We start from the raw sequence: 14,372 nt of genomic DNA on the forward strand, positions 1-14,372 counted from the left end.
TCAAGATGGAGGTCGCAGTTTTCCGGGGCGGTAGCACAGTAAATGGAATGACTCTGGCAAACACGAGGTCAAAGAGGGGTGCTTATTCCCGCGAAAATGTCAGCAAAAAACCCCAACACTCAGCGATAAGGGTATATTTGTTTGACCATACCTACACATAAACAGATAAATATGTTTACAAACACTATGTAAATGTTGATATGATAAAACCCGCCGAGTTGGACCATGTATATACAGTACATCATAAACGGATGTGTAAATATTATCAATTCATTCACACATTTTTTTCACAGTTCGGAAATATTTCTCGATGGGCGACCTGTTTTTACATTCCACTTGATCCCTGGTCGCCCAGGCAGTCGGAATGCTTGTACGTACACGTGTATAAATTAGCGACTCTGTTAACATAATTTATAACATACAGATTATAATTTCTCGTGTATACAGATATAAGATCAAATTTAGCCTAAGTACAATTATCTCGTCTGCTGACGTGCAGGTTATCGGCCGCTATCTCGGGTAGTTGTTATAAGTAATACTTATAAGATAACAACAGATAATTGGATTTATCAGTATATATATATATATATTGGATAATGATAGAAATCCGAGCGATTGACAATCTTCCCTGCGACTTGTTTTTGTGAAAGGTGGCCAATCGATTTTAGGTTCGAACATTATATGTAAGAGACTGATAATCCAAAAAATATGATACAAAATATGCAAATAGTTCAATTGTTACGAGTATTCTTCATTTTACCTTCTTATCCAATATTAATTAGAATGGGTGATAAAAAAACCACAATTGAGCATTTTGAGAACAATGTATGTTTTTGTGTAAAAAGTTACATATTAAGCTATTCCATGCGAGATACTGGCATATTTATTGAGAATGAGTGACTTTCCTACACATTGTATTTGTACATTTTAAACAATGTTAAAAAGTATAATTTATACCAACTCTTAAATTATTGTTACTTTTTATTTTTTTACGGAAATAAAAAAAATACATAAACACGATAGTGTTGTTTGTTTGTTTGTTTGTTTGTTTAAGTGTAACGGCCCATCAACAGACAGTGGTCATTTAATGTCAAACTATGAGATTAAAAAAAACAATGGTACAATAAAGTTTTGAAATGTTTTTCAGGAATAAAAAAAAAATTAAACAAATTATCTAAAATGTCTTGAGTGTTTTAAAGAGCATTTAAAAAGTTATGAATGGTAAAATATATATATATTTTTTTAAGTTAAAAAAAATATTATTATATGAAAAAATAGAAAACGCGATTAAAAGGGATAATTCGCTATAATAATTACATGCATATAACGTCACATGGGATATATCGTCGGATTCAAAGAAATTCAGGTGCATCCCAAACAAACATCTCATTTTTTTTCAATAAAATTAATAGTTTTTACTGCTGACGATGCTGACACCAATTCCTAGGGGTTACTTCATTTTTGTTTTTACATGTGTTATTTGTAACCCCTGGGGCTGTGTAACGAAACCTTTTGATGTTTACCTGACGTGGTCAAATCGATACGGGTACGATTGGAATTAACAAACTCATTAATGTTAATTAAACGGTTAATTGAGTTGACACGTTCCGATCACCTGGTGCGTTTCTAAGGTCAAGGTCACATGTTTCTACAGTCAAGGTTACAGTATAGCGCTGTCAGCCGGTAGTGAAATAGTATTGCGTCAAATTCATTCATTCATATGTATGTAAAACAGACATTATAAAACAGTACGGTGCTGAACCATCAGGGCAATATTATAAGACTCACTTGTCTAATTAGACATAATTAAAATTCAAACTATTCTACATATATACACGTACAAATAAATTTGCCTTAAATTTACATGTATATTTAACGGGTTCAGAGATGCTATTTTGTCATTGGTTTAAACAATATTTTATTCAATTCAGTAACGATACAGTTCAACATAATATCATAAAAAGTTGGAGCCAGATACAAGTACAAAGTACTTATATTAATCTGTCGCTATATATTTAACACATAAGCAATAGTTTAATTCTAAAATTTATTTTTATTTTATATCTAAATATTTCGTAATTTAACTTTCGTGTGAAACATTCTTATAAATGATCATAAAAAGGAATAATATTCTTATAGAAAACAAAATATCTGTTTTTACTGTTATTTTGATGACCAGAAATATATTTATGCCTTGGTATAACATATTGTTTCTATGTCGATCGCGAGGGTCAGTAACTCCAGTTCCACAAAATTGCAAAAGAATCTATTTCTACCGTAGATATTTATGTGAACGTTTGGTGTAAAACCTACCCAATTCTTCGCATGAAAAATATTTTCTCCACCATTAATTAGGGGTTTCGAGCAAACTGTATCCATATATATATAAATACATATATATATTTATATAAACAGGTATTAAATATATGTAATTAAAGGTAAATTATACAACTTATTTGAAGCCAACCTATCAATCAGGAAGCAATGAGTAATCATTAATAAATAACAACCTAATGAGAAACCTGTAGATGTTGGTGTACCACAGGGTTCAGTTCTCGGTCCTTTTCTTTTGTTTATAATTGACTTAACAGCAAATGTAACTTCTTATATACAATTTTTGGCTGATGACACCAGAGATTTATATAGTATATTTAAATCTCTGATGACACATAACAAAAAAACAAAATAAATAAATAAATAGAATAAAAAATTCAAAAGAGTCCATTTCTATTGTATTTGAAACTTCGGTGTCTATACTTTTAGCAAAATAAAAAGCTTCTAAAGTCCTCGCATGGGAAATATTTTTTCCGTCATTTATTTCGGTTTTCAAGTAAATTGTACCCCTAAATTTTGTATTAACCAATACGTATGTTTATCACTGACTTATTGCAATAATTTTTATTGACACTTTCAATAAATGAGATGTGTGTTTGATTTTTGTTTGTGTGTGTGTGAGTTGGGTTTTTTTCTTTTTCATCCATTTGCAATGAAAATGTACATCACAATACATTCATGGAAATACGTTATTGTACGTCTTTCTCTGATGGACGAAATCTCTGATGGACGAAATCTCTGATACATAAATGTATATTTATATCACAAACTGAGACAATCTTCTTTGTTTCCCTATTGAAATGCTTTCAAGTGGACATTTATTAGAATTTAAGCATTGTAAACATTTTGCAAATTTCAGTCGAGCAATAAGAGGGTGTTGGTGTATGGGCGCGGATTGGGTGGGAGAGGGGAGGGGGGCGTGAAGGATTCTGTAACATTATTTGTAGTAGCTGATCGCTACGTAAGGAGGCCCGACGTCTGTTTTAACATTAGTGGTTTTCTATTGATTACAAATTCATTCTAGTCCGGTCCGTTTCTCATCAGAAACCAATAGGAATGTAGCATTTATCAAATGACACAAAACATATCGTAGCTAACGGAGAAGTTTTGGAAGTAAGGCGATTCTTCCGGTAGGACTTATTATTAAGGATGTACTCCTCGAAGAAGTCAAAATTTTCATGCATTAAACTTTTTTTCTCATATAGATTTTTGGAAATAGGAGTTCATGCCATAAAAGAAAATGAAAGAGAAAAACATATGTCCATGAGCTCGTTTTTGAGCTATTGTCACTCAAAGATACCTAGTTGACAAAATATTGGATTTTATGGGAATTTGCCCCATTTGAATATTTTTTTATTTTTCAGTATTTTAGAGTAAAAATTAAAAGTGCTCAAATTACCATAAATAAAGCAACATAAGTGTATCATTTCACACATTAATGTCCATGATTTTAATCATCACGAACCCAGTAAAGATTTACAGCAAAAACTAGCTTGATGCAGCTAAAAAATACTGGCGCAGAGATGATTTAAGTAAAAACAATTTCAGTAAAAAATGGTAAAACTGTTAATCTACTCAAAGCGAAAAAAAGACACAATTTCAAAATGGCCGATAAATGGGCCGTTTCTTAAAATCCCCGTATAAAAAAATCTACTAAAAATAGAAATGAAATTTTTTGACAAAATTTGCATTTGGCAACTTTTTTTTTTCTCTTTTCTCTTTCAAATTTTTTATTCTCCAAAAACATCATTAGAAACAATACACAAATTTAACAGTGAAGAAAACATATGAATTGATGGAATGTACAAACAGTCATTCATAAAAGATATTATAATTATATATTTCTTTATGAAAAAAACAAATTGTTGAGTTATAAAGGAGAAAATATAAAATCTGAATGTACAACATTCACTCACACTTCCACACATAAGCTGCATCGAATTAAAGTGCTATGATAGTCATGAAATAAGTAATTTTAAGTGTTCCCACCTTTTATTGAAAACATTTAGAGTTAGATTTTTTTATTGGTATACTCATCCAAACTGAAATAATATTCAAGATCTCTTTTAAAACTTATGACAGATGGGGGATCATTAGTATATTTGAGCTTTATATATATGAAATTTGGCTAAAAGAACTAAAAAATTTAAATTTGTAAATTTGTGACTTTGAAAACCCAATATTATTCCGATATTGGTAAGTCCTAAAGCAATTCCTGTCTTGGTCTCAACCCACAAGGAAAAGTCTTCCCAAAAGTTTGAGACAATACGGCATTCACAAAAAAGATGCATTAAAGTTTCAGAAATTCCTTTGCAGAAGGAACAAAGAGGAGAGTTTATTATTAGCTCACCTGGTCCGAAGGACCAAGGTGAGCTTATGCCATACCGTGGCGTCCGGCGTCCGTCGTCCGTCGTCCGTCCGTCCGTCCGTCCGTCAACAATCGACTTCTTCTCCATAACCGCTGGTCGGATTTCAACAAAATTTGACTGGTAGCATCCTTATGGGCTACTAACTAAAAAATTGTACAAATGATGGGGCTAACCCCCCAGGGGCCTGAAGGGCGGGGCCAAAAGGGGTCAATTTGGCTATTTCCATATAAACGACTTCTTCTCTGAAACCAAGCATGGGATAGCACCCATAATGCAATGGTAGCATCCTTATAGGGTGGTGATTCAAAATTGTACAAATGATGGGGCTGACCCCCCGGGGGCCTGAGGGGCGGGGTCAAATGGGGTCAATTTGGCTATTTCCATATAAACGACTTCTTCTCTGAAACTAAGCATGAGATAGCACTCATAATGCAATGGTAGTATCTTTATAGGTTGGGGATTCAAAATTGTGCAAATGATGTGGCTGACCCCCGGGGGGCCTGAGGGGCGGGGTCAAAAGGGTTCAATTTGGCTATTTCCATATAAACGACTTCTTCTCTGAAACTAAGCATGAGATAGCACTCATAATGCAATGGTAGTATCTTTATAGGTTGGGGATTCAAAATTGTGCAAATGATGTGGCTGACCCCCGGGGGGCCTGAGGGGCGGGGTCAAAAGGGTTCAATTTGGCTATTTCCATATAAACGACTTCTTCTCTGAAACCAAGCATGGGATAGCACCCATAATGCAATGGTAGCATCTTTATAGGGTGGGGATTCAAAATTGTGCAAATGATGGGGCTGACCCCCAGGGGGCCTGAGGGGCGGGGTCGAAAGTGGCCAATTTGGCTATTTCCATATAAACGACTTCTTCTCTGAAACTAAGCACGGTATAGCACCCATAATACAATGGTAGTATCCTTATAGTGTGGGGATTCAAAATTGTGCAAATGATAGGGCTGACCCCCCGGGGGCCTGAGGGGCGGGGTCAAAAGTGGTCAATTTCCATATAAACGACTTCTTCTCTGCAACTAAGAATGGAAGAGCACTTATAATGCAATGGTAGCATCCTTATAGGGTTGGGATTTGAAATTGTACAAATGATAGGGCTGACCCCCGGGGCCTTAGACGGCAATAGATGCGAGGTCAAAAGGTCAATTAGGCTACTATTTTCATATAAATTACTTTGTCTCTGAACCTATGTATTGGATAGCATATTTGTATGGTATCAATAGCATCATTGTATGGTTGTGATTCAAAATTAAACTTTGGGAGTCAATTTTGCTTATTTTTCTAATTGTCAGAGTCTTGTGATAATTACTAACAAAAAACCAGGTGAGCGATACAGGCCCTCTGGGCCTCTTGTTTTTATTGTATATAAATATTTATTTGTAGATATTATTCTATGTACAATTCGGTATTGAAACCACCGAAGTTTAGAATCAGAGGAAGATTTAAGTAAAATGGAGCATGCCTTCTTCCACCAGGAATGATCCGCCTGAAGATCAAGATCATATGACCATTTTTCTTGATAATTCTTTTTAACAGCTAACTTTTTAATAAAAATGTCATACACTGAAATACCACGTGTTTTATTTGTTAAAACCTTATGCATATGAGGGGGACAGTGTGGAAGAGTTATATCAGTTCTATGATTCTTAAGAAAAAACCATTTTGACAAAATAGCATTTTCTTACACCATAGAAATTGGTGATCATTGGTTGAAAAGAGAATTTATCACAAAATTCCTCGTAATTTTGTATCAACTCTCCTTGCTCATTACACATGTCATAAACAAAATTTATTCCATTTTTTGACCATTGATCGAAAAAAACTGACTTGTTCTGAATTTTTATATTTGGATTGAACCACAAGGGCTCATAAAAAGGATTTTCTTCTCTATTTAGATTATAGAATGAAAGAAGGTCAGCCAATACTTCTTTCCAAAACAAATTACTTATATTATTTGATTTAATTTTTAGAAAATCAGAACCAAATATGAATAGTGATGTTTTACTTTTATCCAGAATTGTTTCAAAAATAATATTGCAAGTGTTATTGTTGGTTATCAATCTCTTTATCCAGGCTATTTTCATAGACTTGATAAATATATCAACATTTATCATCTTAAGACCACCTTCACTATAGTTTTGAACAATTTGGTTTCTAGAGACTCTGTCTCTTTTACCATTCCATATAAAATTGTACAAAAGCTGTTCTAAGGACTTTACAATTTCCTTGTTTGGTTTAGGAAGGCTGATAAATAAATGAGTTAGCTTTGATAGTATAATTGTTTTGACAACAGTTATTCTACCAATAGTACTAAGATGTCTTCTTGACCAACAATGAATAATTGCTTTGATTTCTTTCATTTTACTCTCAAAGTTAATTTTAGTAATATCACTTATGTTGAGACTGAATTTAACTCCCAGGAAAGTAAAAGGTTTATCAGTCCAATTAAGTGACCTCTCATGCATTTGGCAACTTGCTACAGATAATGATAGATTTTATTTGAAAATCTCAAAACTTCTTTGATCTATGTCGAAACGAGACTTCAACGGGACTGAAACCTCAGAAGACATTCAATCTAAAGTAATATCATGCAGTACATAAAACAAAACAAAAATAAAAATAAAAAATAGCTACACAAATGATTTAATTAGATGATAACGGACATATTTTCATTATAATGATTTTAATAATGTTCAGTACGCAGAACTGCATAGTTCCTCTTCATTGGACTCACGAATTACATTTAAAAGACAAATATTGGCGATTTTATGAATAATTTTGGGTTAGAATTCACGTCATCGCTTCATAATTTATCAGATTTTTATTTATATATAACCTTGTTGGGTAAAGAATTAGCCTTTGGTTTATCAAAAAGAAATTTGAAGGATTTTAGATTGGGAAATGTATTTTTTTATAGGATTTGTAAAACAGGAGTTTATGTTTGTTGCTACGTATTAATGTCCTGGAATGCTACAGAAAAAAATATTTTTTTCCTCGTACTTTTAAGACTGAAAATGCGTTTTTATTATACATGCCATTTGTTATTTTATTTAATGCTACTTTAAACCCGCTAGGTACATTTTCTACTTTGAAGCATACAGTGGTACACTATATAATAAAGAGAATCAGTTCCTCCTAAAGGTAATCCTGTTCAACTATCGCTTTAAACCAAACTGCTTTAAATAAACATTTAAGTGAATAAATGTGGGACGAATAGATACTTAGACACTTATCAGTAAATGTATGTTCATTATGTAATAGTACAGAAGACAACTAAAAAAAAAAACCATTACATATTTACCCTGAAACTGCATTCATTTATTGTTTAGTCTCGATTCAGGCTAAAAAACTGTGACAGTCATAAGGAAATACAGGCCGTATTTGGATTTGGTTTTATTAGTTTAACGTCCTATTAACAGCCAAGGTCAGGTAAGGACGTGCCAGGTTTGTTGGTGGAGGAAAGCCGGAGTACCTAGAGAAAACCACTGAAGATTTTCCCCCCCCCCCCCCCCCCCCCCCCCCCCCCCCCCCCCCCCCCCCCCCCCCCCCCCCCCCCCCCCCCCCCCCCCCCCCCCCCCCCCACCCCCCCCCCCCCCCCCCCCCCCCCCCCCCCCCCCCCCCCCCCCCCCCCCCCCCCCCCCCCCCCCCCCCCCCCCCCCCCCCCCCCCCCCCCCCACCCCCCCCACCCCCCCCCCCCCCCCCCCCCCCCCCCCCCCCCCCCCCCCCCCCCCCCCCCCCCCCCCCCCCCCCCCCCCCCCCCCCCCCCCCCCCCCCCCCCCCCCCCCCCCCCCCCCCCCCCCCCCCCCCCCCCCCCCCCCCCCCCCCCCCCCCCCCCCCCCCCCCCCCCCCCCCCCCCCCCCCCCCCCCCCCCCCCCCCCCCCCCCCCCCCCCCCCCCCCCCCCCCCCCCCCCCCCCCCCCCCCCCCCCCCCCCCCCCCCCCCCCCCCCCCCCCCCCCCCCCCCCCCCCCCCCCCCCCCCCCCCCCCCCCCCCCCCCCCCCCCCCCCCCCCCCCCCCCCCCCCCCCCCCCCCCCCCCCCCCCCCCCCCCCCCCCCCCCCCCCCCCCCCCCCCCCCCCCCCCCCCCCCCCCCCCCCCCCCCCCCCCCCCCCCCCCCCCCCCCCCCCCCCCCCCCCCCCCCCCCCCCCCCCCCCCCCCCCCCCCCCCCCCCCCCCCCCCCCCCCCCCCCCCCCCCCCCCCCCCCCCCCCCCCCCCCCCCCCCCCCCCCCCCCCCCCCCCCCCCCCCCCCCCCCCCCCCCCCCCCCCCCCCCCCCCCCCCCCCCCCCCCCCCCCCCCCCCCCCCCCCCCCCCCCCCCCCCCCCCCCCCCCCCCCCCCCCCCCCCCCCCCCCCCCCCCCCCCCCCCCCCCCCCCCCCCCCCCCCCCCCCCCCCCCCCCCCCCCCCCCCCCCCCCCCCCCCCCCCCCCCCCCCCCCCCCCCCCCCCCCCCCCCCCCCCCCCCCCCCCCCCCCCCCCCCCCCCCCCCCCCCCCCCCCCCCCCCCCCCCCCCCCCCCCCCCCCCCCCCCCCCCCCCCCCCCCCCCCCCCCCCCCCCCCCCCCCCCCCCCCCCCCCCCCCCCCCCCCCCCCCCCCCCCCCCCCCCCCCCCCCCCCCCCCCCCCCCCCCCCCCCCCCCCCCCCCCCCCCCCCCCCCCCCCCCCCCCCCCCCCCCCCCCCCCCCCCCCCCCCCCCCCCCCCCCCCCCCCCCCCCCCCCCCCCCCCCCCCCCCCCCCCCCCCCCCCCCCCCCCCCCCCCCCCCCCCCCCCCCCCCCCCCCCCCCCCCCCCCCCCCCCCCCCCCCCCCCCCCCCCCCCCCCCCCCCCCCCCCCCCCCCCCCCCCCCCCCCCCCCCCCCCCCCCCCCCCCCCCCCCCCCCCCCCCCCCCCCCCCCCCCCCCCCCCCCCCCCCCCCCCCCCCCCCCCCCCCCCCCCCCCCCCCCCCCCCCCCCCCCCCCCACCCCCCCCCCCCCCCCCCCCCCCCCCCCCCCCCCCCCCCCACCCCCCCCCCCCCCCCCCCCCCCCCCCCCCCCCCCCCCCCCCCACCCCCCCCCCCCCCCCCCCCCCCCCCCCCCCCCCCCCCCCCCCCCCCCCCCCCCCCCCCCCCCCCCCCCCCCCCCCCCCCCCCCCCCCCCCCCCCCCCCCCCCCCCCCCCACCCCCCCCCCCCCCCCCCCCCCCCCCCCCCCCCCCCCCCCCCCCCCCCCCCCCCCCCCACCCCCCCCCCCCCCCCCCCCCCCCCCCCCAACCCCCCCCCCCCCCCCCCCCCCACCCCCCCCCCCCCCCCCCCCCCCCCCCCCCCCCCCCCCCCCCCCCCCCCCCCCCCCCCCCCCCCCCCCCCCCCCCCCCCCCCCCCCCCCCCCCCCCCCCCCCCCCCCCCCCCCCCCCCCCCCCCCCCCCCCACCCCCACCCACTCCCCCCCCCACCACACACCCACACATACCCGACATGTAATATATTCCTGAATGAACCTCGGTTGCGCTTTAAATGCGATGGCCCATGGCGTCTGTCAATCTCAAACGGAAGCATCGGATCCACACGATGGGTATTGGTGTAGCAGTTATTCGTGATGTGCACGCGTTTTCACCATTATAATTTGAGGAGTAAGGTTTTCTGTTGAAAACATTAACCCAGGAACGACATGTTAGGAAATCACTAAGACAAATGTAAAATGATAAGATAATAGTAGGTTTGTATTGCTGAGACAATGTCGGAGCTGCAAGACATTGTACAAGTACAGGAAGATGGAGTATGGCAAGCCAACATGACATTTATTTAAAGAGCAATGTCGATCCTTAATTTCAATGCAATCTAGATAAGATATCTTGATTGCGATGTAAGATATCTTATATTGTATATGAGATATCTCATATAATGTAGAAGATATCTTATATAATTCGATGACATACGGGATAGACCTTGCTCCTCCAATAAATGTTTAATTGGCTTGCCATAATGGGGTGTCGGATAAGAAGTTATACCAGGTTCAATATCATGTAGCAAACCAGAAGACATGAAGATTAGTCACAACATTGTTCCCGTGGCTTCATCAGAGAATGCATAACGGCAGGTAAACATACAAAACGGTCCATTGGAGTCATTTCTGCAAGAATTCTTGACGAAAAAGACGGCAAATCACTTGATATCTGGAGGATGAGGCCAATGAGATATCCCTTCTCCTGATCTTTTATGCGGACTACTGATACTTTCTACTTTCTACCTTTTCCCTGCGTCCTTTGCTTTGATGGACAGATGTGTATAACTATGTAATTGATCGACCTTACCAGCACTGAGTACATCACAGTATGCAGAATTCGACAGATTGCAGTTGTCTTAAGCTTTTAGGAGGCGCTGCAACAGATCTACAACAGTGACACAGCAATATGCAACAGATCTGCAACGGCGACTTACCAATATGCAACAGATCTGCAACAGCGACTCAACAATATGCAACAGTTCTGCAACAGCGACTCACCAATATGCAACAGATCTGCAACGGCGACTCACCAATATGCAACAGATCTGCAACAGCGACTCAACAATATGCAACAGATCTGCAACAGCGACTCACCAATATGCAACAGATCTGCAACAGCGACTCACCAATATGCAACAGATCTGCAACAGCGACTCAACAATATGCAACAGTTCTGCAACAGCGTACATTCACCAATATGCAACATTCTGCAACAGCGACTCACAATATGCAACAGATCTGCAACAGCGACTCACAATATGCAACAGATCTGCAACAGCGACTCACCAATATGCAACAGATCTGCAACAGCGACTCACAATATGCAACAGTCTGCAACAGCGACTCTGCAACTCGCAACCGACTCCAATATGAACAGTTCTGCAAAGCGACTCACCAATATGCAACAAGATGCAAATCGCAACAGCGACTCAACAATATGCAACAGATCTGCAACAGCGACTCACCAATATGCAACAGATCTGCAACAGCGACTCAACAATATGCAACAGATCTGAACAGCGACTCACAATTGCAACAGCGACTCAACAATATGCAACAGATCTGCAACAGCGACTCACCAATATGCCGCGACACAACAATAGCACAGATCCAACGCGACTCACCAATATGCAACAGATCTGCAACAGCGACTCAACAATATGCAACAAAGCTGCAACAGCGACTCAACAATATGCATTAGAGCTGCAACAGCGACTCAGCAACAACATCCACCCTCGAAATGTCAAGGGTTACTATCACTGTCGTTATATCCATCCCGTGAATATGATTTTATAAAACCGAATGCTGTTTAGGAGAAAAAACCCAGACCAATCATGGGCCTGCAGAGACTTCCTTGAGGATTGCGGCAGTAATGCACAGATTCACTGCCGCACAGTCATCCATAGTGTATCGTTATTAAATTCTTCAAAGGACCAAACTGTCTTCTCAACTGTTATCGCACAAAGAGCCAGATGACATATTCCAGGGTTGGATATCACGGACAGTGATAATAGTCCCTAGGGTATCGAAGGTGATATAATGTAGATCCAAATACACAACATTAAACATTCATATATACCAAGTTTTAAAAATATGTAAATTTTACCTACTCTTCATACTCATGTGTTCTAATGTTGTAAGAAAGATTGTGAAATCTACCTCCATTCAAATAACCGTTCATTAATCATATGTCTCAACCAATCGATACTTATCTACTATTTTTAGATTCTCAAACGACACTCTTTCTAAATAACACGTAGTGTATATTGTGTCAAATAAATTATGCAGATATTGACATGAATGCATAACTCATGCGATTTTCAATATTATTGATACAAATAAGTTCAATTCAATTTTTACTTTACATTTTTTATTGCAATACCTTGATAGAGAATGTATAACAAGAGAGGCGGTAGTGTACTAAATCTACTAGTATCAGTGATCAGATGTTTTACATGTATTTCACTCGTGTAATATAACCTCACCGATAACCTGATACACTTTTCACTGACTGAACAAATTATACAAATATAACCCTCTGTGGAGGGATACATCCAAAATTGTATCCATGGAAAGTGTTATTTTTCTCGAGATCGAGCCTGGGGAGTTATTTCTAGAGGGAGAGCCTGGAGATTGTTATTTTCTAGAGGGAGAGCCTGGAGAGTGTTATTTCTCGAGATCGAGCCTGGGGAGTGTTATTTTCTAGAGGGAGAGCCTGGGAGTGTTAATTTCTAGAGGGAGAGCCTGGAGAGTGTTATTTTCTAGAGGGAGAGCCTGGAGAGTGTTATTTTCTAGAGGGAGAGCCTGAAGAGCGTTATTTTCTAGAGGGAGAGCCTTGAAACTGGAAAGAGTTAATTTCTAGCGGGCGAGACCGAGGGGAAATGACTCTTTCCAGGGAGACAATTCTGGATCTATCCCGACACACACATACCGAACAAAATTAAAGCAAATCCATAACTATCAAAACTATCAAAATCTCTGGTAAAAGAACTCAAAGATATTTCCAAACAACGTAGCTAAATTCATCGAGCTGCCAAAAAAAAAAAAAAAAAAAAATTAAAATAAAAAAGCAATAGAGCTATCGTCGCATTTGTTGGTTGACAGGTAGGGCGTTAGAATTGTACCTGCTGCCCCTATTGCATGATCGTAAAAGGCGACTTAATTTAGGATCTTATCTTTTCTCTTCTTCCTAACTGACTTTGTTTCCTAATGCCTCCCTTGGCACCGCCTCACTTTTGGCCTTGAGTTGAGCGTTCGCCCCTGTGAGGAAGGCTCTGGGTTCTGTCCCCTGGCCGAGACACACCAAAGTCTATAAAAGTGGTAGTTTCTGCTCCTGCTTGGCGCTCAGCATACAGGGAGTGGGACGACTGGTTCGCCCGTTGTCAGTATAATGTGACCGGGTGGGGTGTGTTGCTTGGTGTCTTCGGCGGCATGCTTCAGTGATATAGCACTATAAAAAGGGCAACAGTTCCACTATACAAGAAGACACAACATGAATATACCGCAGTCTCCCAAAACACGCACATCGCGCAACATACATGCAACACACCGCATACATGGGAGGCCGTCCTTACATGACCATAGCTGTTAATAGGACGTAAATTAATCAAACAAACAAACAAACAATGTTGTTTGACGTTGCAACCTTGCAGACGACGTCAACTTCCGGTCACATGCGGAGCTTCCAAGGGGTTATTTCGCTGCAGTTATTTCACCTCGCCTTCCAATTTCGGTAGAATATCTAACTTATTCAATGTCATGTGACCAAGTTTAATCCAATCAGAACATTGTTAATGAAACTGAGACGTGAATGATAAGCATTGTGACGTCATGATTTCGCGTCAGTAAACAATAACATGACGTCAGAATTCTAGGATGCCAATTACTTTCCTAATATGACCTGTTTAGTGGGAATGCCGTTGTATTGTTAAAGCAAACTATTGTATAACAAAAGGATTGGATAACAGGCAGTGCCTTTATTGATCCTTTAGCTGAAGTCAGCGAATTCTGGCACATTTTGTAAATATATAATAGATAAATTAATATATGTAAGGCCTTATATCAAGCCTCTATACAAGTCCAGGCTACACATGCAAGGAATGTGTGTCTTTTCGCTATCTGTGCACTCAAACATCGTACGGACTTTATCATTTAATCCACTTCTCCTTCACAAATCTATTAATATAAATTACACCTTA

At 44.1% G+C, this 14,372-nt stretch overlaps 1 protein-coding gene across 1 annotated transcript; it reads left to right on the forward strand.

Moving 5' to 3' along the window:
* The first annotated feature begins 11,080 nt into the window (after positions 1–11,080).
* Positions 11,081–11,875, forward strand: LOC138305624 (uncharacterized). The gene has a single exon (XM_069245924.1). The coding sequence runs from the start codon at positions 11,081–11,083 to the stop codon at positions 11,873–11,875; it is 795 nt and encodes a 264-aa protein (XP_069102025.1).
* The last annotated feature ends 2,497 nt before the right edge of the window (positions 11,876–14,372 follow it).

This window comes from Argopecten irradians, chromosome 13, assembly GCF_041381155.1.
Source record: "Argopecten irradians isolate NY chromosome 13, Ai_NY, whole genome shotgun sequence".
In the NCBI taxonomy this organism is placed as follows: Eukaryota; Metazoa; Mollusca; class Bivalvia; order Pectinida; family Pectinidae; genus Argopecten; species Argopecten irradians.

What these genes read in the sequence shown, in the direction of transcription:
- LOC138305624 (XM_069245924.1), top strand. Translation starts at nt 11,081, where the DNA reads ATGCAACAGATCTGCAACGGCGACTTACCAATATGCAACAGATCTGCA.